The sequence below is a fragment of the Apodemus sylvaticus genome, chromosome 20, assembly GCF_947179515.1.
Source record: "Apodemus sylvaticus chromosome 20, mApoSyl1.1, whole genome shotgun sequence".
Classification (NCBI taxonomy): Eukaryota; Metazoa; Chordata; class Mammalia; order Rodentia; family Muridae; genus Apodemus; species Apodemus sylvaticus.
The window spans coordinates 15,518,363-15,544,065 of record NC_067491.1 but is presented as its reverse complement, the minus strand read 5'-3'; the positions used below and the strand labels follow the sequence as shown (position 1 = coordinate 15,544,065).

General features: G+C 44.8%; 1 protein-coding gene and 1 pseudogene across 2 annotated transcripts; both read left to right on the top strand.

The window, feature by feature from the left end:
- Positions 1–6,200: 6,200 nt before the first annotated feature.
- On the top strand, positions 6,201–15,543 carry LOC127670357 (heterogeneous nuclear ribonucleoproteins A2/B1-like). Of its 2 annotated transcripts, XM_052164667.1 has the most exons (3): positions 6,201–6,785; positions 13,800–14,157; positions 14,375–15,543. In XM_052164667.1, the coding sequence occupies exon 3, from the start codon at positions 14,435–14,437 to the stop codon at positions 15,347–15,349; it is 915 nt and encodes a 304-aa protein (XP_052020627.1). In that variant the 5' UTR covers positions 6,201–6,785; positions 13,800–14,157; positions 14,375–14,434; the 3' UTR covers positions 15,350–15,543. The 2 variants fall into 2 exon arrangements, with proteins under 2 accessions (XP_052020627.1, XP_052020628.1); XM_052164668.1 differs by having other exon boundaries at positions 13,800–15,543.
- LOC127670356 (heterogeneous nuclear ribonucleoproteins A2/B1-like) lies at positions 6,779–8,619 on the top strand (annotated as a pseudogene).
- Positions 15,544–25,703: the final 10,160 nt, after the last annotated feature.

The window sequence follows — 25,703 nt, the reverse complement described above, 5'->3', positions numbered from 1 at the left end:
TCCAGCCCTCAGAATATATAACAAAAATGTGGGAGGGAGAAAACAAATACAAACACTGGGTTTTTGTGTGAAATATTCATATTTCCTCACTTCTAAAGTTTAAGTGAGCCAGTCTCCCTCTCCCTGCCTCTCTCTCTCTCTCTCTCTCTCTCTCTCTCTCTCTCTCTCTCTCTCTCTCTCTCTCTAAACATTTATGGTTGTGATCCACCATGTGGTTGCTGGGAATTGAACTCGGGACCTCTGTAAGAACAGTCAGTGCTCTTGACTACTGAGCCATCTCTCCAAGCCCAAGTCTTTCTTTCTTTCTTGTCTTATAGTCAGGGCTAGTGGTACCATCTCTTCTGTGGAATACAAGCAAAGTTGAAGACTTGAATCTTTTGATCCAAGGGACAGAGGTGGCTGGTTGTGCCTCATTCCAGCTCCTAAACATCCCAGACGGGCTGGAGAGGTCCAGAATCACTGGAGCTGTGAACAGAGCCCAGGCAGGCGTGCGGCAGCAGAAGCAGCATCCGGTTACCAGGCTGCCCACTGCCTGTGCTTGTCCAAGGTTAGGAAGGAAGCCCTATTGGCTGAGGGGGCCTGTAGCTGTCACTGGCAGCTTTGGGCGGCTCCCCGAGCACCTGGGTGTTGTGTTCAGTTTTCTTTGTTTTGCCTTTAGTAATTTTTTTTAACTTTTCCATAAACATTTTTAAACTTTTGATAGTTAATTTCACACCATGAAATCTCCCCATCCCTCCATATTTAACCCCTGCCCTTGGAACCACCCCACGAAAGGAAACAGAAAATAGAAAATCTCACTGTGGAAGCTGCAGCGTGTTGTGTCACAGTATGTCACACACTATCCTTTGGTCCACGCGTCTTTACTTGCGAATGTTCATTCCGGTGACTCCCTGGTCTGTGTCGAGGCCTCTGGCTTCTGCTTCACTCTCAATACTGGATCTTCACTGGGGCTTTTCTCCGATATCCTGTTGTTGACCTGTGACGTGGAGGTCTGCGGGGCCGGCCCCTTCATGAGCTCCAGCAGTTCATAGGTAAAGTGGATGTTGGTGTGGGCCAACTCAAAGCCCTCAATCTGGACCAGGGTGGTAACTTGGTTGATCAGCCCGCCAGCTCTCCCTGCATGTTAGATATTTACATTACAATTCATAACAGTCGCAAAAGGACAGTTATGAAATAGCAATGAAAATAATGTTATGGTTGGAGGTCCCCACTGTACAGAGCCATACTGGGGCGTCATGCCACAAGGTATGAACTTGACGTTGGCCAAGGACAATAGGGAAGTAGGTTACAGCAGGAATTTTTATCCTAGGGTAGAGAAGCTCAGAGTAAAGGTTAAGTTCATTGTTTGTCCAGATCTACGAATTCCTGAATTAAGCAGCTACCTGAGCAGTAGAACCAAGGACCTCCAGAAGACTTTCCCTGAACTCAACCCAGAGTCTGGGGGGAGGGGCTTGCCCAAACTGTTAAAAGGTCTGACCTCTATTAAAGTTGGGGCCTCGATCGGTAAACTATCCTCCTGGCCTCATTCTTTTCGCCCCTACCCATCTATCCCTCAGCTTCTGTTCCAGGAACTCAGTTCGTAGTAGCTGCAGGCAGCTACAGACTGCAACACCCCACAACATGAGGAACCATATTAAAGGGCTGCAGCATGAGCAAGGTTGAGAACCACCAGGTTAGGGAAAACCTACTGTAGTGGAGCTCCGGACTCTTGTGACAACAGGGGGACAGAGCTACATGAGGAGACCAAAGGTTCCTGCCAGGCCTGACCAAAGCCATCTTGAGGCACAACTTCTCTGACCTTCACCAAGTAATCCTGGTCTTCCCCTCCCACTCCACGATTCCTAGCATATCATACACAGACCGCCATCAGACTGGAATGTGGGTCTTCATGAGCAGACCCAAGTTCAGTCAGCACCAGGAATGTGTGTGGCCTCTTTGATGTTGACTCCAGATAAGCTGTGTATACTCTGCTTTGATAAAAATCAACTTGTCCTGACTAATACAGAGGCCCCTTCCTCTAACCAGATTCACAGAGACTGGTTTTGACCATACTTCTGGTCAAATACATACAATACAATCTGTGCGACCATGTCTCCATCTGCCCCTCACTTCCCATGGTGCCTTGGGACCTGTCCTCAGGCATAAGGCCCATGTTCTTTGAGAATCCACATGCACATCACACATCTGCGGGCCTGGGTCAGGAACTTTAAGGGACTGGATTCCTGCGGTCCTATTTCATCACAGGGTGACCGAATAGAGAACGCTTCAGCCACATTCTAAGCCATTCTTTGAATTCATAAAGAACATCATGAGGAGGACATCCAGTGCTTGTGCCTAGTACTCCTCTCAGGGACTGAACCCTGAGACTCTTCAGCAGCAGTGTGGTAGCTTCCTGGAATGCTGAGGCCCCAGCAGCTTGGGTCCTAGGGACTGGAGAAAGGCCAACGCCATACAGTAAAGGCAGAATCAGGTAGAAGTTTTCTAAAACTGCACAGCTCAGACCCTGCATGTTTATTACATATCTAGGTGTGTAGTCTCAGGCCGCGAACATCCAGGAGGAGGGAGCCATAGTTGATGCTGGTCTTTACACACAGTAGTCAATCATTCGTAAGCACTCAAGGACTCCTGAGAAAAGCTTTTTGCGCTCCCTTGAGTGTGGACCACGTGGGAAAGGGCTTGGATCTGAGCCTTAGAGTCCTGAGTTTATCATGCCCAAGTCAACAACAGAGTTCATGCTGGACCTCTCTCAGGGTTCATACACTCAGGGTTCACACACTCAGGGTTCATACACTCAGGGTTCACACACTCAGGGTTCACACACTCAGGGCTCATACACTCAGGGTTCACACACTCAGGGTTCACATACTCAGGGTTCACATACTTAGGGTTCACATACTCAGGGTTCATACACTCAGTGTTCATACACTCAGAGCCTCTCACAATCACAGTTCACACACTCAGGGTTCACACACTGAGGGGGCTCACACTCGGGGTTCACACACTCAGGGTTCATACACTCAGGGTTCTCACACTCAAGGTTCTCACACTCGGGGCCTCTCACAATCACAGTTCACACAGTGAGTTCACACGCTCAGGGTTCTAACACTCGGGGTTCCCATACTCAGGGTTCATACACTCGGGGTTCACACACTGAGGATTCATACACTCAGGGTTCTCACTCTCAGGGTTCTCACACTCAGGGTTCACACACTCGGGGTTCTCACACTCAGGGTTCACACACTGAGTGTTCACACACTCAGGGTTCACACACTCAGAGTTCACACACTCAGGGCCTCTCACTATCACGGATCGGATCTCACACTCAGGGTTCACACACTCAGGGTTTACACACTCAGGGCTTCCTTTGCTTCCTGCACTGAAACTGGCCCAGGCCTCCCTGAGCCTGGCTCCACTCCTCCCCTGCCTCTGCCTGTGTGGCTCTGGAGAAGCCCTACAAGGTCGCCACCATGAGGTCCTCCAGTGTCATCACACCCTCCATCCCTGCCCTACACTGACTTCCCTGGCTGGAAATGTACATGGCCATCTGCATCTCCAAACCTCTCTCTATGGTGATTTTCCTACCCAAGGAGTTGGTGAATCAAGCCAAGTCACAATCCCTGATTTCATATTTTACAAAAGTTTTTTGAGAGGGAGGGGAAGGGAAAGGGGCGTCAGTGCTTTCTTTACCATTAAGCTATATCCTTAGTCCCTCCTTTTTGTGATTTTTGTTTGACACAGGGTCTACCCAAGATCGCTGGACTAGCCACGTTAGAATCCTTCTCTGGTTTCCTGAGTTGTTGGGATTCCAGACATAGGCCACATCTGATGTAAAGGAGTCTTCTTTTTACAAGTATACAAAAAGGTTAGAAGTGGAAACACTGGTCCTTCTCCCACACTTCAGGGGGCCTGGGCCACCCACGTGGAGGGACAGCCTAAGATCTGAGCACAAGCTGAGTGGGTGCAGGGGCCTCTTCACTGACGAGGCCTGGCCTCATTTGCTCGGTTTGAATTGGGTCTTTACCTTGGGGGATTTGAATCCCTGGGCTTCTTAGCTACCTCGGAGTTCACTGAAAGAACACAGAGTCAAGAGAACAAAAAAGACTGGGTCACTACATATAGCTCACTCATCAGAGGATACTGTGAGCTCCCCATGTCCAACAACCAACCGACCTTCCCCCAGACGCCCGCCCCCACACGGCGTTTCCACGTGCTCACGGGAAGGGTCTCATGGAGTCATTATTGACACCGCTTTCTCTTGCCTTTTCTAATCTGGCAGGAAAGTTAGCCAACTCTTCTAAACTTCCAGAACCTACCTAGAAAACATGAAAGAAGAGCCTAATGATAGGGCTGGAGAGATGGCTCAGTGGTTAAGAGCACTGGCTGCTCTTCCAGAGGACCTGGGTTCAATTCCCAGCAACCACATGGTGGCTCACAGATCTGTAGTGGGATCTGATGCCCCCTTCTGGTGTGTCTGAGGAGAGCAACAGTGTGCTTACATAACATAAAATAAATAAATCCAAAAAATAAAAAATTCAAGGCAAACTTTCCCTAATGACTTTCACTGTACCCACAGTGTCTCCTCCCTCTGTCTTCACACCACACCAGCCAAGTCCTGGCCCTGTGAATCAGTGCTCTGTTAAGAAGCAGATGTTGGAGAAGACAAGCCTTCTTTTCACAGGCTAACAAACTACATTCCTGTAGCCTTAGGTCTGATGGAGGAAATTACTCAAGTTAGGAAAGAAGTAAGGCTTTCAAAATAACATATAGAACTTTGCTAAATCTTTAATATAACCATAAGGCTAAAAATTACATGTCTTTTTAAAAATTAGGACAATTTTTTATTTACTTTTATTTTGCATGTGTATGTGTGCATATGTGTATATGTATGTATATATTTTTGTATGTATATGTGTATGAATATGTATGTGCATGTATGTATGTATATGTCTGTATGTGTTTGTATATGTGTGTTTATGTATGTGTGTCTATATGTATTTCTGTATATATGTATATGTGTTTGTATGTATGTATATTTCTGTATGTATATGTGTATGTATGTGTATGTATGTGTCTGTATATATGTGTGTGTGTATGTATGTGTGTATGTGTTTTTGTATGTATGTGTATGTGTATGTATGTATATGTCTATATGTGTTTGTATGTGTATGTGTATGTATGTGTGTATGTGTTTGTGTATATATACATCTGTGTGTATGTGCATGCTCAAAGCAAACATGTGTTGGTCAGAGGAAAACTTGCAAGAGTCAGTCGCCCTTCCACAATGCAAGTTCTAGGGGTCAAACTTGGGTCATCAGGTTTGGCAACAAGTCCCTTTACCTCCTGAGCCATTTTGTTGGCCTTGAACAAGAACAAATTCAAATAAAAAGATTAACTAGGCAAAATAAATGATAACTAGCACAGTCGGATGTCCAGGCACCTACATTAGAAAGCGCAGCAGGAGAAGTGACTCCGATGCCTTTTGGTGCCTCTCTGTGGCTCTTCGAAACCCTTAATCACATATTTATTTATAGGTAGGGTCGCACTGTAGACCCTCCTACACAGAGCAGGCTAGCCTCGAACCTTCAGCAATGAGAATCGGAAGCAGCGATTGAAATGAGAAACGTCCCTCGTTGGCTCACATCCCCATGGGAAATGATGGGACCTTTAGGAGGTGCAGCCTTGCTGGGGGAAGTCCACCGCTCTGGACACTCAGCCCTCTGGAAATGTTAAGCTAAAATATACTGGTCTTTACATTGCTTTTGGTCGAGTTATTTTATCCCAGAAAAAATCCGAAAACAAAGTAATTAATACATCCATCCTCCTGCATCTGCCTCCCAAGTGTTGGGATTACAGGCTCCTGTCACCATATCAGCTCATGTTTATGAATCTCTGATTTTTTTTTTTCAGTACAACGCTGGAACCCAGAGCCTCACAGGCAGTAGATACACCCTCTCCCGTTGATCTGTGCTTCCAATTCCATATCTATTAATCCCACTCACTCATTCAGTGATTCACTGATCCATCTCCATTCATTCATTTGACTTTTCTATAATGTTGTGATAAAAGCTTTATCAATTCTTCCTCCCAGGCCTTTCTCTCTCTCAAGCCAGGCTCACACCACAGATCTTGGGGCAGACAGTGCAGTCCGGAGACTTCGGGTCACACCTGTCGTGAATTCCAAAGCCCCTTGAAGCCTTGGCATCCGCATCATCTGGTCTGACATCTGTATGCTTACATCCAATCAGTCAATGTTCTGGGACATCTTCCGAAATAATTATTGGAAAACAACAGAAAGTTTTTTTTGGCTTTTTGGATTTGGTTTTTTCAAGACAGGGTTTCTCTGTGTAGCCCTGGCTATCCTGGAACTCACTCTGTAGACCAGGCTGGCCTCGAACTCAGAAATCTGGCTGCCTCTGCCTCCCAAGTGTTGGGATTAAAGGTGTGTGCCACCACAGCCCGGTCTGGTTTTCCATTTAAATGATTCATTTATTTTTATTGATGCATATGTATATATGCCAGAGTGAGTTTATTTATACATATGAATTTATATATTTATGTACTTTTGTTATGTGTTGTTTTTATTTTGAGTCTATGTAGCTCTGTCTGTCCTGGAACTTGCTATGTAGATCAGGCTGGCCTCAAATTCACAGAGATCTGTCTACCTCTGCCTCCTGAGTACTGAGAGTAAAAACGTGCGCCACTGCTCATTACCTGTGTGAGTCTGTGTTTACCACAGGTGTGGAGGCCAAGGGGCCTCCAATCCCCGGCAGCTGGAGTTACAGTAGGTTGTGAGACATCTGATGGGGTGTAGTGGCTGTTCCTGGTTGTCAACTTGACTATATCTGGATCACGGCATAGAGATCTTGTAGCACAGCGGCTATGAATCTCAGAAGATTAAGACAGATCTCTGAGTTCAAGGTCATCTGGAACAAAGCAAGTCCCAGATCCAGGCATGGTGCTACACACCTCTAATCTGGGTCACACCTTCGGCTGGAGACCTACATAAGGACACTGGAAGAATGAAGATTTACTCACTCTCTTCTTTGCCTGCTTGCCTTGTGGGACTGAGTGACTGCTACATTCTTGGACTTCCATTCACAGCTGCTGTGGACCATTGTTGGGGAGTTGGACTACAGACTGTAAGTCATTAACAAATTCCTTTCCTATATAGAGACTACCCATAAGTTCTGTGACTCTAGAGAACCCTGACTAACCCATGTGGGTGCTGGGAGTCCAAGTGGGGTCCTCTGGAAGAACTGTATTAAGTTCTTAACCGTTGAGCCGTTCCTCCAGTCACCACATGGTTTTCCTAAGGTGAATTCATGTGATTAACAGCGGTGCTGGTCCTGTGTGCAGGTCCTCCTTGTGATGGGGTGCAGTTTCTTGGCTGTTGCCTGCTCTCACCACAGCATCAGGATGAATCCCGGGCGTGGCCATCAGAGAAGTTCTTCCTCATCTCCCTCAGCTGAGGAAAATCAGGCTGAATCCACGGAGTTCGCGATGGAGAGAGAAAAGGAACAGTTCCGTAAGCTCTTTATTGGTGGCTTGAGCTTTGAAACCACAGAAGAAAGTTTGAGAAAGTACTAAGAGCAATGGGGAAAGCTCACAGACTGCTTGGTTATGAGGGATCCCGCGAGCCAAAGACCAAGAGGATTTGGGTTTGTAACTTTCTCATCCATGACCGAGGCAGATGCTGCCATGGCTGCAAGGCCTCACTCCGTCGATGGCAGGGCAGTTGAGGCAAAACGTGCTGTGGCCAGGGAGGATTCTGGAAACCCAGGAACCCACGGGACTGTGAGGAAGCTGTTTGTGGGTAGAATTAAGGACGATACTGAGGAACACCACCTTAGAGATTACTTTGAAAAATATGGAAAAATTGAGACTATTGAAATAATTACCGATAGGCAGTCTGGAAAGAAAAGAGGCTTTGGCTTTGTTACTTTTGATGACCATGATCCCGTGGATAAAATTGTCTTGCAAAAATATCACACCATAAAAGGTCACAATGCAGAAGTTAGAAAGGCATTGTCTAGACAAGAAATGCAGGTAGTCCAAAGTTGTAGGAGCGGAAGAGGAGGAAACTTTGGTTTGGGGGATTTTCGTGGCCGTGGCAATTTTAGACCAGGACCGGGAAGCAACTTTAGAGGGGGATCTGATGGATACAGAAGAGGACGCGGATTTAGGGGTGGCTATAATGGGTATGGAGGTAGACCTAGGGGGTATGATGGAAGTGGAAATTACAATGATTTTATAACCAGCAACCTTCCAGCTATGGTCTAATGAAGAGTGGAAACTTTGGTGGTAGCAGGAACATGGGAGGACCATAAGATTACCTTACTGTGGAGGAAGGATTGTAAAAACAAATTCCTTTGAGACAGTTTCTTAGTTTTTTAATTGTTGTTTCTTCCTAGTGGTCTCTTAAGAGTAGAGAGGCTTTCCTTCTTTGTAAGTTTTGTAAGTTTCAGGTGATATGTGAAACCTATTTTAAGATTTTTGTCCAAAATGTTGAAAAGCTATTAGAGTCAATGGTGTAATAAGATAAAATGTTTTTCCTCTAAAAATTTAACTGCGTGTGTAGAGTTAAGAAGTTGTTGTATGTTCATGATTTAATAAAATAATTCTAAAGCAAAAAGATGAATATGTGTCTCTCAGAAAAGTAAGGAGATATACAGGAGCAGAAGGAGAGAGCTAATGAGAGGATTCCCACAATTCATTTAGCACTCTGTGTGATAGGGTGCACTGTAATCCCAGCATTTAGGAGGGAGAGTCAAGAAGATTATAATGGGTCAGGCACATTTAATGGCACAGGCCTTTAATCCCAGAACATGGGAGGCAGAGGCAGGTGGATATCTGAGTTAGAGGCAAGTCTGGTCTACAGAGTTCTAATGACTAGGCAACTTCTGCTACTTAGTGAGACCCTGTCTCAAATATAAATCCAGGAGGAGGAAGCCATAGTTGCTGATGGTCTTTACACACAGTGGTCAATCATTCGTAAGCACTCAAGGACTCCTGAGAAAAGCTTTTTGCGCTCCCTTGAGTGTGGACCACGTGGGAAAGGGCTTGGATCTGAGCCTTAGAGTCCTGAGTTTATCATGCTCAAGTCAACCACAGAGTTCATGCTGGACCTCTCTCAGGGTTCATACACTCAAGGTTTACACACTCAGGGTTCACACACTCAGGGTTCATACACTCAGGGTTCATACACTCAGGGTTCACACACTCAGGGTTCATACACTCAGGGCCTCTCACAATCACAGTTCACACACTCAGGGTTCACACACTGATTGTTCTCACACTTGGGGTTCTCACACTCGGGGTTCACACACTCAGGGTTCATACTCAGGGTTCTCACACTCAAGGTTCTCACACTCAGGGCCTCTCACAATCACAGTTCACATACTCAGGGTTCACACTCAGGGTTAACACAGTGAGGGTTCATATACTTGGTGCCTCTCACAATCACAGTTCGCACACTCAGGGTTCACACACTGAGGGTTCATACACTCAGGGTTCTCACACTTGGGGTTCACATACTCAGGGTTCACATATTTAGGGTTCACACACTGAGGGTTCATACACTCAGGGTTCTCACACTCAGTGCCTCTCACAATCACAGTTCGCACACTTGGGGTTCACATACTGAGGGTTCATACACTCAGGGTTCTCATTCTGAGGGTTCACACACTCAGGGTTCACACACTGAGGGTTCATACACTCAGGGTTCTCACACTCAGTGCCTCTCACAATCACAGTTCACACACTCAGGGTTCACACACTGAGGGTTCTCACACTCAGTGTTCTCACACTCAAGGTTCTCACACTCAGGGCCTCTCACAATCACAGTTCACACACTGGGTTTACACACTCAGGGTTCTCACAGTCGGGGTTCACATACTCGGGGTTCACATACTGAGGGTTCATACACTCAGGGTTCTCACACTCAGGGTTCTCACACTCAGTGCCTCTCACAATCACAGTTCACACACTGAGGGTTCACACACTGAGGGTTCTCACACTCAGGGTTCAGATATTCAGGGTTCTCACACTCAGGGTTCACACACTCAGGGCCTCTCACAATCACGGATCAGATCTCACACTCAGGGTTCACACACTCAGGGTTCTCAGACTCAGTGCCTCTCACAATCACAGTTCACACACTGTGGGTTCACACACTGAGGGTTCTCACACTCAGGGCTCACACACTCAGGGCCTCTCACAATCACGGATCGGATCTCACACTCAGGGTTCTCACACTCAGGGTTCACACACTCAGGGCTTCCTTTGCTTCCTGCACTGAAACTGGCCCAGGCCTCCCTGAGCCTGGCTCCACTCCTCCCCTGCCTCTGCCTGTGTGGCTCTGGAGAAGCCCTACAAGGTCGCCACCATGAGGTCCTCCAGTGTCATCACACCCTCCATCCCTGCCCTACACTGACTTCCCTGGCTGGAAATGTACACAGCTGTCTGCCTTTCCAAACCTCTCTCTATGGTGATTTTCCTACCCAAGGAGTTGGTGAATCAAGCCAAGTCGCAATCCCTGATTTCATATTTTACAAAAGTTTTTTGAGAGGGAGGGGAAAAGGGAAAGGGAAAGGGGCGCCAGTGCTTTCTTTACCATTAAGCTATATCCTTAGTCCCTCCTTTTTGTGATTTTTGTTTGACACAGGGTCTAGCCAAGATCTCTGGGCTAGCCACATTAGAATCCTTCTCTGGTTTCCTGAGTTGTTGGGATTCCAGACATAGGCCACATCTGATATAAAGGAGTCTTCTTTTTACAAGTATACAAAAAGGTTAGAAGTGGAAACTCTGGTCCTTCTCCCACACTTCAGGGGGCCTGGGCCACCCACGTGGAGGGACAGCCTAAGATCTGAGCACAAGCTGAGTGGGTGCAGGAGCCTCTTCACTGACGAGGCCTGGCCTCATTTGCTCGGTTTGAATTGGGTCTTTACCTTAGGGGATTTGAATCCCCTGGCTTCTTAGCTACCTCGGAGTTCACTGAAAGAACACAGAGTCAAGAGAACAAAAAAGACTGGGTCACTACATATAGCTCATTCATCAGAGGATGCTGTGAGCTCCCCATGTCCAACAACCAACCGACCTTCCCCCAGACGCCCGGCCCCACTCGGCGTTTCCACGTGCTCACGGGAAGTGTCTCATGGAGTCATTATTGACACCGCTTTCTCTTGCCTTTTCTAATCTGGCAGGAAAGTTAGCCAACTCTTCTAAACTTCCAGAACCCACCTAGAAAACATGAAAGAAGAGCCTAATGATAGGGCTGGAGAGATGGCTCAGTGGTTAAGAGCACTGGCTGCTCTTCCAGAGGACCTGGGTTCAATTCCCAGCAACCACATGGTGGCTCACAGATCAGTAGTGGGATCTGATGCCCCCTTCTGGTGTGTCTGAGGAGAGCAACAGTGTGCTTACATAACATAAATAAATCCAAAAAATAAAAAATTCAAGGCAAACTTTCCCTAATGACTTTCACTGTACCCACAGTGTCTCCTCCCTCTGTCTTCACACCACACCAGCCAAGTCCTGGCCCTGTGAATCAGTGCTCTGTTAAGAAGTAGATGTAGGAGAAGACAAGCCTTCTTTTTACAGGCTAGCAAACTACATTCCTGTAGCCTTAGGTCTGATGGAGGAAATTACTCAAGTTAGGAAAGAAGTAAGGCTTTCAAAATAACATATAGAACTTTGCTAAATCTTTAATATAACCATAAGGCTAAAAATTACATGTCTTTTTAAAAATTAGGACAATTTTTTATTTGCATTTATTTTGCATGTGTATGTGTATGTGTGCATATGTGTATTTGTATGTATATATTTTTGTATGTATATGTGTATGAATATGTATGTGTATGTATGTATGTATATGTCTGTATGTGTTTGTATATGTGTGTTTATGTATGTATGTCTATATGTGTTTCTGTATATATGTATATGTGTTTGTGTGTATGTATATTTCTGTATGTATATGTGTATGTATGTGTATGTATGTGTCTGTATATATGTGTGTGTATGTATGTGTGTATGTGTTTTTGTATGTATGTGTATGTGTATGTATGTATATGTCTATATGTGTTTTATGTGTATGTATGTGTGTATGTGTTTGTGTATATATACATCTGTGTGTATGTGCATGCTCAAAGCAAACATGTGTTGGTCAGAGGAAAACTTGCAAGAGTCAGTCGCCCTTCCACAATGCAAGTTCTAGGGGTCAAACTTGGGTCATCAGGTTTGGCAACAAGTCCCTTTACCTCCTGAGCCATTTTGTTGGCCTTGAACAAGAACAAATTCAAATAAAAAGATTAACTAGGCAAAATAAATGATAACTAGCACAGTCGGATATCCAGGCACCTACGTTAGAAAGCGCAGCAGGAGAAGTGACTCCGATGCCTTTTGGTGCCTCTCTGTGGCTCATCACAACCCTTAATCACATATTTATTTATAGGTAGGGTCGCACTGTAGACCCTCCTACACAGAGCAGGCTAGCCTCGAACCTTCAGCAATGAGAATCGGAAGCAGCGATTGAAATGAGAAACGTCCCTCGTGGGCTCACATCCCGGTAGGAAATGATGGGACCTTTAGGAGGTGCAGCCTTGCTGGGGGAAGCCCACCGCTCTGGACACCCAGCCCTCTGGAAATGTTAAGCTAAAATATAGTGGTCTTTACATTGCTTTTAGTCAAGTTATTTTATCCCAGAAAAAAACCGAAAACAAAGTAATTAATATATCCATCCTCCTGCATCTGCCTCCCAAGTGTTGGGATTACAGGCTCCTGTCACCATATCAGCTCATGTTTATGAATCTCTGATTTTTTTTTTCCAGTACAACGCTGGAACCCAGAGCCTCACAGGCAGTAGGTACACCCTCTCCTGCTGAGCTGCTTCCAACTCCATATCTATTAATCCTACTCACTCACTCATTCACTGATTCATTGATCCATCTCCATTCATTCATTTGACTTTTCTATAATGTTTTGATAAAAGTTTTATCAATTCTTTCTCCTAGGCCTTTCTCTCTCTCAATCCAGGCTCACACCACAGATCTTGGGGCAGACAGACAGACAGTCCGGAGACTTCGGGTCACACCTGTCGTGAATTCCAAAGCCCCTTGAAGCCTTGGCATCAGCATCATTTAGTCTGACATCTGTATGCTTACATCCAATCAGTCAATGTTCTGGGATATCTTCAGAAATAATTATTGGAAAACAACAGAAACAAAAAGTTTTTTCTTTCTTTTTTTTCTTTCTTTCTTTCTTTCTTTCTTTCTTTCTTTCTTTTTTTTTTTTTTTTTTTTTTTTTTTTTTTTTTTTTTTTTTTGGTTTTTTGATTTGGTTTTTTCAAGACAGGGTTTCTCTGTGTAGCCCTGGCTGTCCTGGAACTCACTCTGTAGACCAGGCTGGCCTTGAACTCAGAAATCTGCCTGCCTCTGCCTCCCAAGTGTTGGGATTAAAGGTGTGTGGCACCACAGCCCGGTCTTGTTTTCCATTTAAATTATTCATTTATTTTTATTTATGTATATGTATATATGCCAGAGTGAGTTTATTTATGTATAGGAATTTATATATTTATGTACTTTTGTTATGTGTTGTTTTCATTTTGAGTCTATGTAGCTCTGTCTGTCCTGGAACTTGCTATGTAGATCAGGCTGGCCTCAAATTCACAGAGATCTGCCTGCCTCTGCCTCCTGAGTACTGAGAGTAAAAACGTGCGCCACTGCTCGTTACCTGTGTGAGTCTGTGTTTACCACAGGTGTGGAGGCCAAGAGGCCTCCAATCCCCGGCAGCTGGAGTTACAGGAGGTTGTGAGACATCTGATGCGGTGTAGTGGCTGTTCCTGGTTGTCAACTTGACTATATCTGGATCACAGCATAGAGATCTTGAAGCACAGCGGCTATGAATCTCAGAAGATTAAGACAGAGAGATCTCTGAGTTCAAGGTCATCTGGAACAAAGCAAGTCCCAGATCCAGGCAAGGTGCTACACACCTCTAATCTGGGTCACACCTTCGGCTGGAGACCTACATAAGGACACTGCAAGAAGGAAGATTTACTCACTCTCTTCTTTGCTTGCTTGCCTTGTGGGACTGAGCGACTGCTAGATTCTTGGACTTCCATTCACAGCTGCTGTGGACCATTGTTGGGGAGTTGGACTACAGACTGTAAGTCATTAACAAATTCCCTTCCTATATAGAGACTACCCATAAGTTCTGTGACTCTAGAGAACCCTGACTAACCCATGTGGGTGCTGGGAGACCAAGTGGGGTCCTCTGGAAGAACTGTATTAAGTTCTTAACCGCTGAGCCATTCCTCCAGTCACCACATGGTTTTCCTAAGGTGAATTCATGTGATTAACAGCGGTGCTGGTCCTGTGTGCAGGTCCTCCTTGTGGTGGGGTGCAGTTTCTTGGTGGTCGCCTGCTCTCACCACAGCATCAGGATGAATCCCGGGCGTGGCCATCAGAGAAGTTCTTCCTCATCTGGCTCAGCTGAGGGAAATCAGGCTGAATCCACGGAGTCCGCGATGGAGAGAGAAAAGGAACAGTTCCGTAAGCTCTTTATTGGTGGCTTGAGCTTTGAAACCACAGAGGAAAGTTTGAGAAAGTACTACGAGCAATGGGGAAAGCTCACAGACTGCTTGGTTATGAGGGATCCCGCGAGCCAAAGACCAAGAGGATTTGGGTTTGTAACTTTATCATCCACGGCCGAGGCAGATGCTGCCATGGCTGCAAGGCCTCACTCCGTCGATGGCAGGGCAGTTGAGGCAAAACGTGCTGTGGCCAGGGAGGATTCTGGAAACCCAGGAGCCCACATGACTGTAAGGAAGCTGTTTGTGGGTAGAATTAAGGACGATACTGAGGAACACCACCTTAAAGATTACTTTGAAAAATATGGAAAAATTGAGACTATTGAAATAATTACCGATAGGCAGTCTGGAAAGAAAAGAGGCTTTGGCTTTGTTACTTTTGATGACCATGATCCCGTGGATAAAATTGTCTTGCAAAAATATCACACCATAAATGGTCACAATGCAGAAATTAGAAAGGCATTGTCTAGACAAGAAATGCAGGTAGTCCAAAGTTGTAGGAGCGGAAGAGGAGGAAACTTTGGTTTTGGGGATTTTCGTGGCCGTGGCAATTTTAGACCAGGACCGGGAAGCAACTTTAGAGGGGGATCTGATGGATACAGAAGTGGACGCGGATTTAGGGGTGGCTATAATGAGTATGGAGGTAGACCTAGAGGGTATTATGGAAGTGGAAATTACAATGATTTTGGGAATTATAATCAGCAACCTTCCAGCTATGGTCCAAGGAAGAGTGGAAACTTTGGTAGCAGGAACATGGGAGGACCATAAGATTACCTTACTGTGGAGGAAGGATTGCAAAAAAAATTCCTTTGAGACAGTTTCTTAGCTTTTTAATTGTTGTTTCTTCCTAGTGGTCTCTTAAGAGTAGAGAGGCTTTCCTTCTTTGTAAGTTTTGTAAGTTTCAGGTGATATGTGAAACCTATTATAAGATTTTTGTCCAAAATGTTGAAAAGCTATTAGAGTCATGGTGTAATAAGATAAAATGTATTTCCTCTAAAAATTTAACTGCGTGTGTAGAGTTAAGAAGTTGTTGTATGTTTATGATTTAATAAAATAATTCTAAAGCAAAAAGATGAATACGTGTCTCTCAGAAAAGTAAGGAGATATACAGGAGCAGAAGGAGAGAGCTAATGAGAGGATTCCCACAATTCATTTAGCACTCTGTGTGATAGGGTGCACTGTAATCCCAGCATTTAGGAGGGAGAGTCAAGAAGATTATAATGGGTCAGGCACATTTAATGGCACAGGCCTTTAATCCCAGAACATGGGAGGCAGAGGCAGGTGGATATCTGAGTTATAGGCAAGTCTGGTCTACAGACTTCTAACGACTGGGCACCTTCTGCTACTTAGGGAGACCCTGTCTCAAATATAAATAAAACAAAAGCTGTTGGGATGTGGGTAAAATATTAAGGCCTAATGGAATGTTCAGGCCTAGGTAACAGTTACCTGCCTAGCCTGCCATTCTAAAGAAACTTTCTCATATGATTTTGTGCTATTACTAGGAAACTGTCTAATGCCAAGATGGATTTCATACATACAATTACATGATTGGTTATTATGTTCTATGTCCTTGGAAACCAAATGCAATAGAAGTCAGTAGCAGTGTTTTGTTTAGTTACCCACAATAAACTTGGACCTGAACCAAAGCACCCAACAGCACTTCCTGTGCCTGTGTATAAGCCTTTATTGGTATAAGCTGCCCCTGGGATGGACCCCAGCATAAGAGAGAGGCATGCACCAATATAAGACGCTATTTGGACTCAGACTTCTATTTTGAGTAATGTTTTATATCTTTTAAGTTCCCAAGACCTCCCTGGGAACTGACATCCTGCTTGGCAGAAAGCGACCTGTACATGGATGGATAACTGACATCCTGGTTTGCAAGTTAATACATGAATGTTAGACAAGTCCCATCTTGGTAGACAAGTTAGAACATAAATAGTAGCCAAGGCAAGCCCCCTGCCACAGTTGATTATCCCAGCCAATGGGAACAGGATTACTGTACAACAAAGCCATGTTCCCGAAGGAAACCCCTATACCTAAATCCTGACTGGTAGAAAAACTTGGCACAGATATTTGTGGGTTTGGGGCTTAAAACCCTGTAGGATCTTAACTCAGGGTCATAGTTCAGTTCCCCAATCTGGATCATGGCCCTGGTCAACCAGTCCTGGGGCATATGTTCGATAAACTATTCCTATCTGACTGAAATCGGTGTTTGTGTGGTTTGTGAAGTGATTCCTAGGCCCCAACAAAAGCCAGCCACTTGGAGGCCGCTCATTGACAGAAATAGTTATTGTTCATGCCAGCACATTTTGTGTTGGCTTTTTACGTAGTGAAAAAATAAAAGTAGAAATTATACCCATGGTTTTTTTTTGTTTGTTTTGTTTTGTTTTTTTTTTTTTTTTTTTGGTTTTTCGAGACAGGGTTTCTCTGTATAGCCCTGGCTGTCCTGGAACTCACTCTGTAGACCAGGCTGGTCTTGAACTCAGAAATCTGCCTGCCTCTGCCTCCCAAGAGCTGGGATTAAAGGTGTGTGCCACCACCGCCCTGGCTCTATTGTAGTTTCATAAACTGTTTATTCAATTAATGTGAACATTTCACGTGACAATCATTCATCTTCATCTCTGGCAATTGGGCTGAATACTTTGAAGACAGCACACCTTTGGTTTTCATTTCTCTTTCTTCATGCCTTACCACACTTTGACTTCACCCTACTCCAGGAATGGGAACTGCTCTGTTGCAGGATATTTGATCCCACTGGGAACCTGAGATTTTGCTATTTCCTGGGAAACCCTGTTTTTAGTTGTGGTGCGGCTCAGCCTTGGCACACACCTTTAATCCAGGAGCTTTCTGGTTGAATACTGTAAACAGGATTAAATAAAGTCAACTACAGGTCAAAAGGTGGACCAAGCAACCAGCTGACAGGAAGTGAACATAGGATTATTAAGATAAAACCATAGAGAGTAGGAGGAAGTCAGGAGGAAGGATAGAGAGACCCACAGGAAGCAGAAGGGAAGAACACTGAGTTTGAAGGAGGTTGTTTGAGATGGTGTGAGGGGCCATGGCTCTGGGACATTAGCTGAGGAGTGAGGTCAGCTGGGCGCTTTCTCTGCCTCTCTAAGCTAGCAGGCTTTTACCCCAGCATCTGGCTCCCGAGTCTTCATTGGTAAAAGAAGATTTTGTTAAAAAAAAAAAAATAACACTGTTCTAGACAAGGTCACCAAGGTTTCTCTCCCTTCTCCCTGTGGAGCTCCTGATAGCACTGCTGGCCAATCTGCCTGCCTCCTCTCCAGCACTAACTTGGTTTGGCAGCATTTCCTGCTTCCCTGGGCTTCCTTCCTCTGCTGGCTGGAGAAGTTGGCTCTTCCCTTAAATACTCCAAGTCAGAACTAAGCCCTCTTTAATTCCCCGATATCTTCAGCCATAACCACCACACGTCTCCTGGCAATGCCTTGATTTTGTAATTTTGATTTTGATTTGATTTTGCAGCTGCCCATATGAATATATTGTACATATTCACCATATATGTATATGTATATATGTATGCATACACACACACACATTATATACATATATATATATATATGTATATATATATATATATATATATATATATATATATATATATATACACACACATATACCAACATACACATATACATATAATGGAGAACCTGTCTCTCCCATAATTTTCATTTTGATACATGGTTACTCTAACAGGGCCCCAAGCAGGCCTTAGCATAACTGACTCCATGATAGAAGTACCATTCCATCTGTAGAACTCAGTACCCAGAAAGCAAGACCTATAAAAATTAAAACAGAGACCTAATCCATCAAAGCCCATATAGTTTTGGGAAAGTCCCAAAACATACTACCCTTGCTTTTTAGCTTCTGGAGTTCCTCTTCTGGCTAACTGTTCTTGTTACCTAAAGTGTGCCAATCCGGAACATCATCTTTGTGCTTAAGAGCTCACCTGAGAAAGGCTCAGGGATTCCCAAACACACAGTGCAGTTGTAGCCTGGCTAATAAAGCCTTTCTGTTGGCTTACACTCTTGTCTGAGCAGTCTACTCATGCGGAAATCCCATGACAGTCATGTCCTGGTCCCTAAGCCCCAAGTCTTGAATGTAACTTCAGTAGGACCCCACGTCCCATGAGGGCAGAGGTGCTGTCAGGTACTGTACCCCAGGGGACAGCAGAAGGGCTTGCCCCAGCCTCTGTTTTGTTACCAACTGTTTTAATAAGTGCTGTATCGCTTTTGCTTCCTCCCGAGTCCGAGTTTATCACAGTGCTCAGGAAAGTCCTCCATCTGGTCCCCTTGCTTCCTCCTTTCAATGGAGTGCTCTCCGAAGCCAGCCTGACCTTCAGTCTCACCTTCCAGTTTCCTCCACAGCTCAAGGTTAACTCCAGGCTGCCTGACTCTGGTTTAACCTTGTCCTTGTCTCTGCTTCCAATTTTATATTCCCATACCCAGTCTCTGTTCCCCAAGCATTTTATGGGCACTTGATACATTTTCTCTTCTCCTTCCAAGGATAGGAAGAGTGGAGAGAGGACAACCTTGTGGAGTCGGTGCTGGGGATCGAACTTAGAATGTCAGGCTTGCTTGATGAGCACTTTACCCTTGGAGCTAAGGAAGCATGCTTGCCCGGAAGGAGAGAACAGTCTCAGACATCAGGGTTCCAGAAGTTGAATGTATATGATTGGTGGCAGGGATCTAACCGGCAGTATTGGATATGCTATGCAAAGTTCCACACTCAGTCTGAGGATGTGTTTTCTTAGGACAGTAATGAGATCTAAATATAAGAATAGCAGCAGAGGAAAATGCCTAGGATCTTGGATATCAGACTTGTATCGCCTCGGGTCACCTCTATCACTTTCCACAGTGTGGCCTTGGCCACGTGTGCCTGCCTTGCTTTTTTTCTTTTTGGCTGTAATAATCAGATCACAGGATTCTTAGGAATACTGAATGATCCATGTGTAAGGCTTAGAACAGTACAATGTACTATTAGATTCTGGCGAGCCTTAACTTTACCAGGGACCCCTGAGTAAACAATGTGGAGATGGGAATCGATGCAAAAGGAAGAGGAATTTTATTTACTCCAGCATGTTGGGGTCGCCCTGCACATTGGGAGAGAATGACCATGTGCAGCCCGTCCAGTGCACCCGCCATTAGGCACAAAGTGATTGGCAGAACAGTGTGACTTTAAACTGATTGGTGTCTAGGGAATGAGGTAGGTGCCCCCATCCCTCAGTGGTCTGAGGAATGTTAATTAGGCTCTCCCTTCTGGAGGCGCAAGTGTGCCATGACCTTTCCAAAGTTCCTGAGCTCACCTCCCTTCGCTATAATATCTGTGACACAGTATATGTTCAAGCACAGTCTTCCCTTTGCTCATCATTAGTTCAGCTTTTAAAAAATTAGATTTATGTGTGTATGTATGTATGTATGTATGTATGAGTCCATGCCATGATCCAATATTAGGGAGACAGAAGATAACTTATAGGAGTTGGTTCTTGCCTTCTATCATGTGGAACATCACACCTGGTACAATAAGTATCGTCTCACCAACCCAAATCACCAGCTCATTGGGCGACATCAGACTTGATACAGTGTGCTAGAGATATCAGAGGTATTTTCTGAGATGCTGGGCCAATAGCAGAAGCATTTTTTTTCTGTTTGAAGAGTTCAGAATAATTAACATGTTACATTTACATGTTTGCAAACTCTCCCTTTGTCCGCCACATAAAGAGCCAATTCTCTTTGCATATCCAGTCACATTCAGCCCTCTGCTAAGAGCCAGGCCCTGCGCCTGGATCTGGGCAGCAGAGACTGTAGGGAAATGCTCTGTTCACTCTTAAATCCCCTGCAGCCAAGTAAAAAAAGCCAGGCACGGCTGTGTGTGGCTGACAAAAACAGCAAACAAACAAAACAAAAAACAACCAGCTTCCCCGACATACCAAGGAGTTAGCCATCAATCAGTAACCTGAAACAAACTGGAGCTAAGTTGCAAATGCATTTTCAGAGGAACCTGCAAAACTCATACTGTAACTGGTCCCCAGAGCTAAGTAGGTCCCCAGACCTTAGCACAGCTGACTTCATGATGGAAGTACCACATGCTGTAAAACTCAGCACGGAGACACCACCTCCTGCCAAAATGAAGACAAAGACCTAACCCATCAAAGTCCACAGTTCCGGGAAAGTCTCTAAGTGTACTAACCTTGCTTTTGGCTTCTGTAGTTCAGCTTCTGGCTAACTGTTCTTGTTAACTGAAGTGTATTAACTCAGAATGTTGACTTTTGTGCTTAAAAGCTCACCCTAGGAAGAGCTCAGGGCTACCCTGGGATCCTAAACAACCAGTGTAGGCACCACCTGGCTAATAAAGACTTCTTATTTGCTTAAACCCATGTCTAAGTAGTCATCTCTGGTGGCTATCCCCACACAATGAGTTTGGTCTTGCTAGCAAGAAAATATAGGAAAAAGTTAAATTCTGCGACACTCATGATTAGGAAAGGGGGAACTATTTGCACATGGACTGTGAACTGTGTGTCCTGAATCTCGGGTGTTTTATTTGAACTTCACGTAGAGGAGGAATCACTGTCAAACTTCATGAGATCTGGCAGGTTCCGGGAAAGACGTGCCCACAGTGACGTGAGTGGGAAGCTATTGATCATGTGTGAATCCCATCTCCTCAGATGCTTCTTTTCTGGTTTATTCAGCGGGCGCTGACTGAATCTACTTACTGTTTGTCTTCCTTGATAACAACACAGTTCAGGATGCGAACACTGTCACTTTGCCCTTCATTCTTTCCTGCCTTCCATCTTTCTGACAGGGTTTGGGGTAGCCTAGGATGGTCTCAGACTTGCTATGGAGTTGGGGTCTCTTGAATTTATCCTTTGGCCTCCAGCTCTCAAAGGCTGGGGCTATAAGCCCGAGCCGCCACACAAAGTTCGTTTTGCTTTTTGTGAAATGTTTCGCTTTTTGACATTCAAGTTTCATGCATAAAACTGAAGGAATAACCATGTAATCCTAAAGAGTCTGCACCTAGAAATGATGCTTCACTATCAGAGATGGTTACAGAACAGACTCCCTGGTTTGAGTTCTAGGTCTCCCCCACCTAATGGAATTTTGGACAAATTACATTTTTGTGTAAAAAAACAGAAGAGTCATTATTAATGGTGTGGGTATATAATATGCACCCAGTAAACACTGACTCCTATTATATGATATGAAGAAAGACTAAGTTTTTAAATTTTGTTCAGCTGAGAAAGCAGGAACATTTTACTTGCACTACTTGTGCTTAATAGGTGTTGAATGGATCATTCTGGAACAAATGGGCCATTTTCAGTTAATGCATTTGCCTTTTGTATCTTTGACCATATTCTGGCAAAGGGATATACAAGTATAACATGATTATAAAATGTCATTTGTTTTCATTTTTGTCAAAAATACGCTTCACCATACTGTGTGACACCCCAGTGGTACTGTTATCTTCTCAGAGGGCCCAGAAGCAGGACAAACTCAACTCCTTGTTTCATAATCTTTGCTTCCCTCCTCCTTCTCTTCTTCTTCCTCCTTCACCTCATCCTCCTCCCCCTCCCCCTCCTAGAATCTGGCCTGGAATTTCTTCAGTAAGACAGGAAGTCCTTGAGCTCCTAGCCATCCTCTAATCTCCATCTCCTCAGGGAAGGGATCTTGGGGTAAGTCACCATGCCTGGCTGCTTCTGAACGTCTTGTTTGTTTTTTTCGGATCAGGGTTTCTCTGTGTAGCCCTGGCTGTCCTGGAACTCACTTTGTAGACCAGGCTGGCCTCGAACTCAGAAATCCACCTGCCTCTGCCTCCCAGAGTGCTGGGATTACAGGCGTGCACCGCCATCGCCCGGCTCAGAACCTCCTTTTAATTCTTTTAAACTGTGTTCAGTTTGAAGAGGAAAGCAGGGTAGAGAAATGTGCAGTGTTCTGACTTCAAGTAACCCTTTCAGGAGGGAGCTGTGCTTTAAAAGTCCGGGAGCCAGGGTGCTGGTGATACAGGCTTTTAGTTGCAGTACCAGGGAGGCAGAGGCAGGCAGCTCTCTGAGTTCAAGGTCAGCCTGGGCTTCAGATCTATTTCCAGGATAGGCAGAGCTACACAGAGAAACTGTCTTGAAAAACCAACCAACCAATCAATCAGAAAACCCACTGACATCATTTCAGTGAGATAGAACAAGACGCTGTGCTTCAATATGACAGAGCAGCATGACTCTAGATAATAGTATGTATTTCAAAACTCTAGAAGGGCTAACTATCTCAGAAAGGTCTGTGGTCCCAGCTATTTGAGATGTCAGGAGTTCAAGGCTAGCCTGGAATTTAGCTAAATGTCTCAAATAAAAAAAATTAATTTTTATTTTTAAAAGTCTGGGAATGTAGCTAAGTTACAGAGTGCTTGCCTGTCTATATACACAAGGTTCTATACCTCTGGATTGGTGGTTTTCAACCGTCCTAATGCTGTGACGATTTAATGCAGTTCCTCGTGCTGGGCTGACCCCAACCATAAGATTATTTTCATTGCTACTTCATAACTGTCATTTTGCTACTGTTATGGACTGTAATGTAAACATCTGTGATTTCCTTTTTTTTTTTTTAAAGATTTATTTATTATTATATGTAAGTACACTGTAGCTGTGTTCAGACACACCAGAAGAGGGCATCAGATCTCATTATGGGTGGTTGTGAGCCACCATGTTGGTGGGAATTGAACCCAGAACCTTCCTTCAGAAGAGCAGTCAGTGCTCTTAACCGCTGAGCCATCTCTCCAGCCCTATCTGTGCTTTCTGATAGTCTTAGATGACATCTGTGAAAAGGTCGGTCATTCGATCCCCAAAATGGTCATATCCCACAGGACATGCATTAAAGAACATTGACTAGTGCAGATTTGTACATGTTTCATCTGGCTTAAATACTATATAGCACATGCATGTATTGAAATCTCCCTCAAGCTAGACATGGTGGCTCAGGTCTTCAATCTCAGAACGTAGGAGGATGAGGACTGCCTCAAATTCAGGGCCAGCTTGAGCTACGTCGTCGGTCATCGTAGTCGGCGTTGGTCGTCGTCGGCGTCCTAACTTACTAGCTCACTGGGCTGACGGTGGCCCCAGGTCTAGAAAATAAAAAAGAAGGAAACATGCCGGGCGGTGGTGGAGCACGCCTTTAATCCCAGCACTTGGGAGGCAGAGGCAGGTGAATTTCTGAGTTCGAGGTCAGCCTGGTCTACAGAGTGAGCTCCAGGACAGCCAGGGCTACACAGAGAGACCCTGTCTCAGGGGAGCAGTGGGAGTGCGGGTAGGGGGACCAAAACAGAAAAAGAAAGAAACAGTACAAGGTACTCCATTAATATGTATAAATTAATGTTTTTATTTATCAGTTAAGAAAGGCTTGGCTTGGGGATACACATCTATAATTCCAATTACCAGGAGGCTGAGGTTAAATAAAAAACAACACAAAAAACAAACAAATAGTTTTATACCAGCCATACTACAGCAAACCCTTACCAAAATTAAAGAAAAAAACCCCAAAAGACAAAATAGCTGGTTTTGGTGGCACAGGCTTGTCATTTCAGTGCTTGAGAGGATGAAACAGGAGGATTGCAATGATGGAGGTCATCCCCAGTTACTCAGCTACTTTGTGTTCAGATATATTGTGTATACAGGTCTTGCTTGCATATGTGTCTGCATGTGTGTGTGTGTGTGTGTACACCACATTCATACCTAGTGCCAAGGCCAGAAGAGAATGATTTACCTGGAAATGGAGTTACAGATGATTATAAGTCACCATGTGGGAGCTGGGACCCAAACCTGGGACCTCTGCAAGAACAGTGAATGCTCTTGACCACTAAACCATCTCTCCTGCTACCTCAACTTAAAAAAAAATGTATATGTATGCATGTTCTATGTGTATGTATGTGTAAATGTGTGGCATGTGCATGGAGGCAGGAGACACAACTTCAGAGGTCACCTGAGGAACGCCACGTACTCCTTAGAGACAGGGTTTCCTATTGGCTTGGAGTTTACCCTGCAGGCTGGACTCACTGCAAGCCCCAGAGGTCTTCCTGCCTGTTTAACCCAGCCCTATGTTACAGATGCGCTACCGAACCTCCTTTGCTCAGGGCTCTGGGACTGAATTCGAGTCTTTAGGTTTGCAAGACTTTCTACCAGCTGAGCCATCTCCCCATCTTCCTCAAGCTGTGGCTATCTTCTTGTCTCAGCCTCTTAAAGGGCTAGGATTACCTACCCTGAATCAAAAGGCCTTTAAAATAGCAGTAAACACGAAGTATAAAACAAATATAAAAAGAAAATTACATCTCTGCTGATCAAGTTTTTGTCAACTTGATGCAGACCTAGCCCATCCCTGGGAAGAGGGAAAATCAACGGAGGAGCCGCCTCCACCAGATTGGCGCGTGGGCAAGGTGGGGGTGGGGCAGCCTCTGGATTCAAAGCAATAGCAATCCTTTCCTGGGACACCTTTTCTCCCCAAGTTGCTTTTGATCAGTGTTTTTATCACAGCAACAGAAAATGAACTAGAACAACATCTGATAAGACTTTTAATATGGCCGGGCGGTGGTAGTGCACGCTTATAATCCCAGCACTCTGGGAGGCAGAGGCAGATGGATTTCTGAGTTTGTGGCCAGGTTGGTCTACAGAGTGAGCTCCAGGACAGTCAGGGATACACAGAGAAACCCTGTCTTGAAAAAACCAAATCCAAAAAAAAAAAAGACTTTTAATATGAAATAACAAATATGAGACCGTGTCTTAGAATTCTGCTATTAATTCAATACAATGCTCTTCAATATAGGTACTTTTAAGTCTAGTTAGAGAGAGAGAGAGAGAGAGAGAGAGAGAGAGAGAGAGAGAGAGAGAGAGAGAGAATATGTGTGTGTGTACACGTGTGCACATAACATGGCATGAACTCAGGTCGTCAGAAGCACTTTCAGCCATCAGGCTGTGCTGTCAGCCTGGTATTGGGTTGCAGTTTTACTACACGGTTCACTGTGCTTTTTGCCTCTGGTACCTCAAGCACAGTATATTTGGTGACATTTTCAAAGCAGTGCGAATTTGCCGACAAAAGACTAGCCAGACGCGGAAATCAATGGCAGC

Excerpts from the sequence above, each read along its gene's own strand:
- LOC127670357 (XM_052164667.1), top strand. The coding sequence starts at position 14,435 with ATGAATCCCGGGCGTGGCCATCAGAGAAGTTCTTCCTCATCTGGCTCA.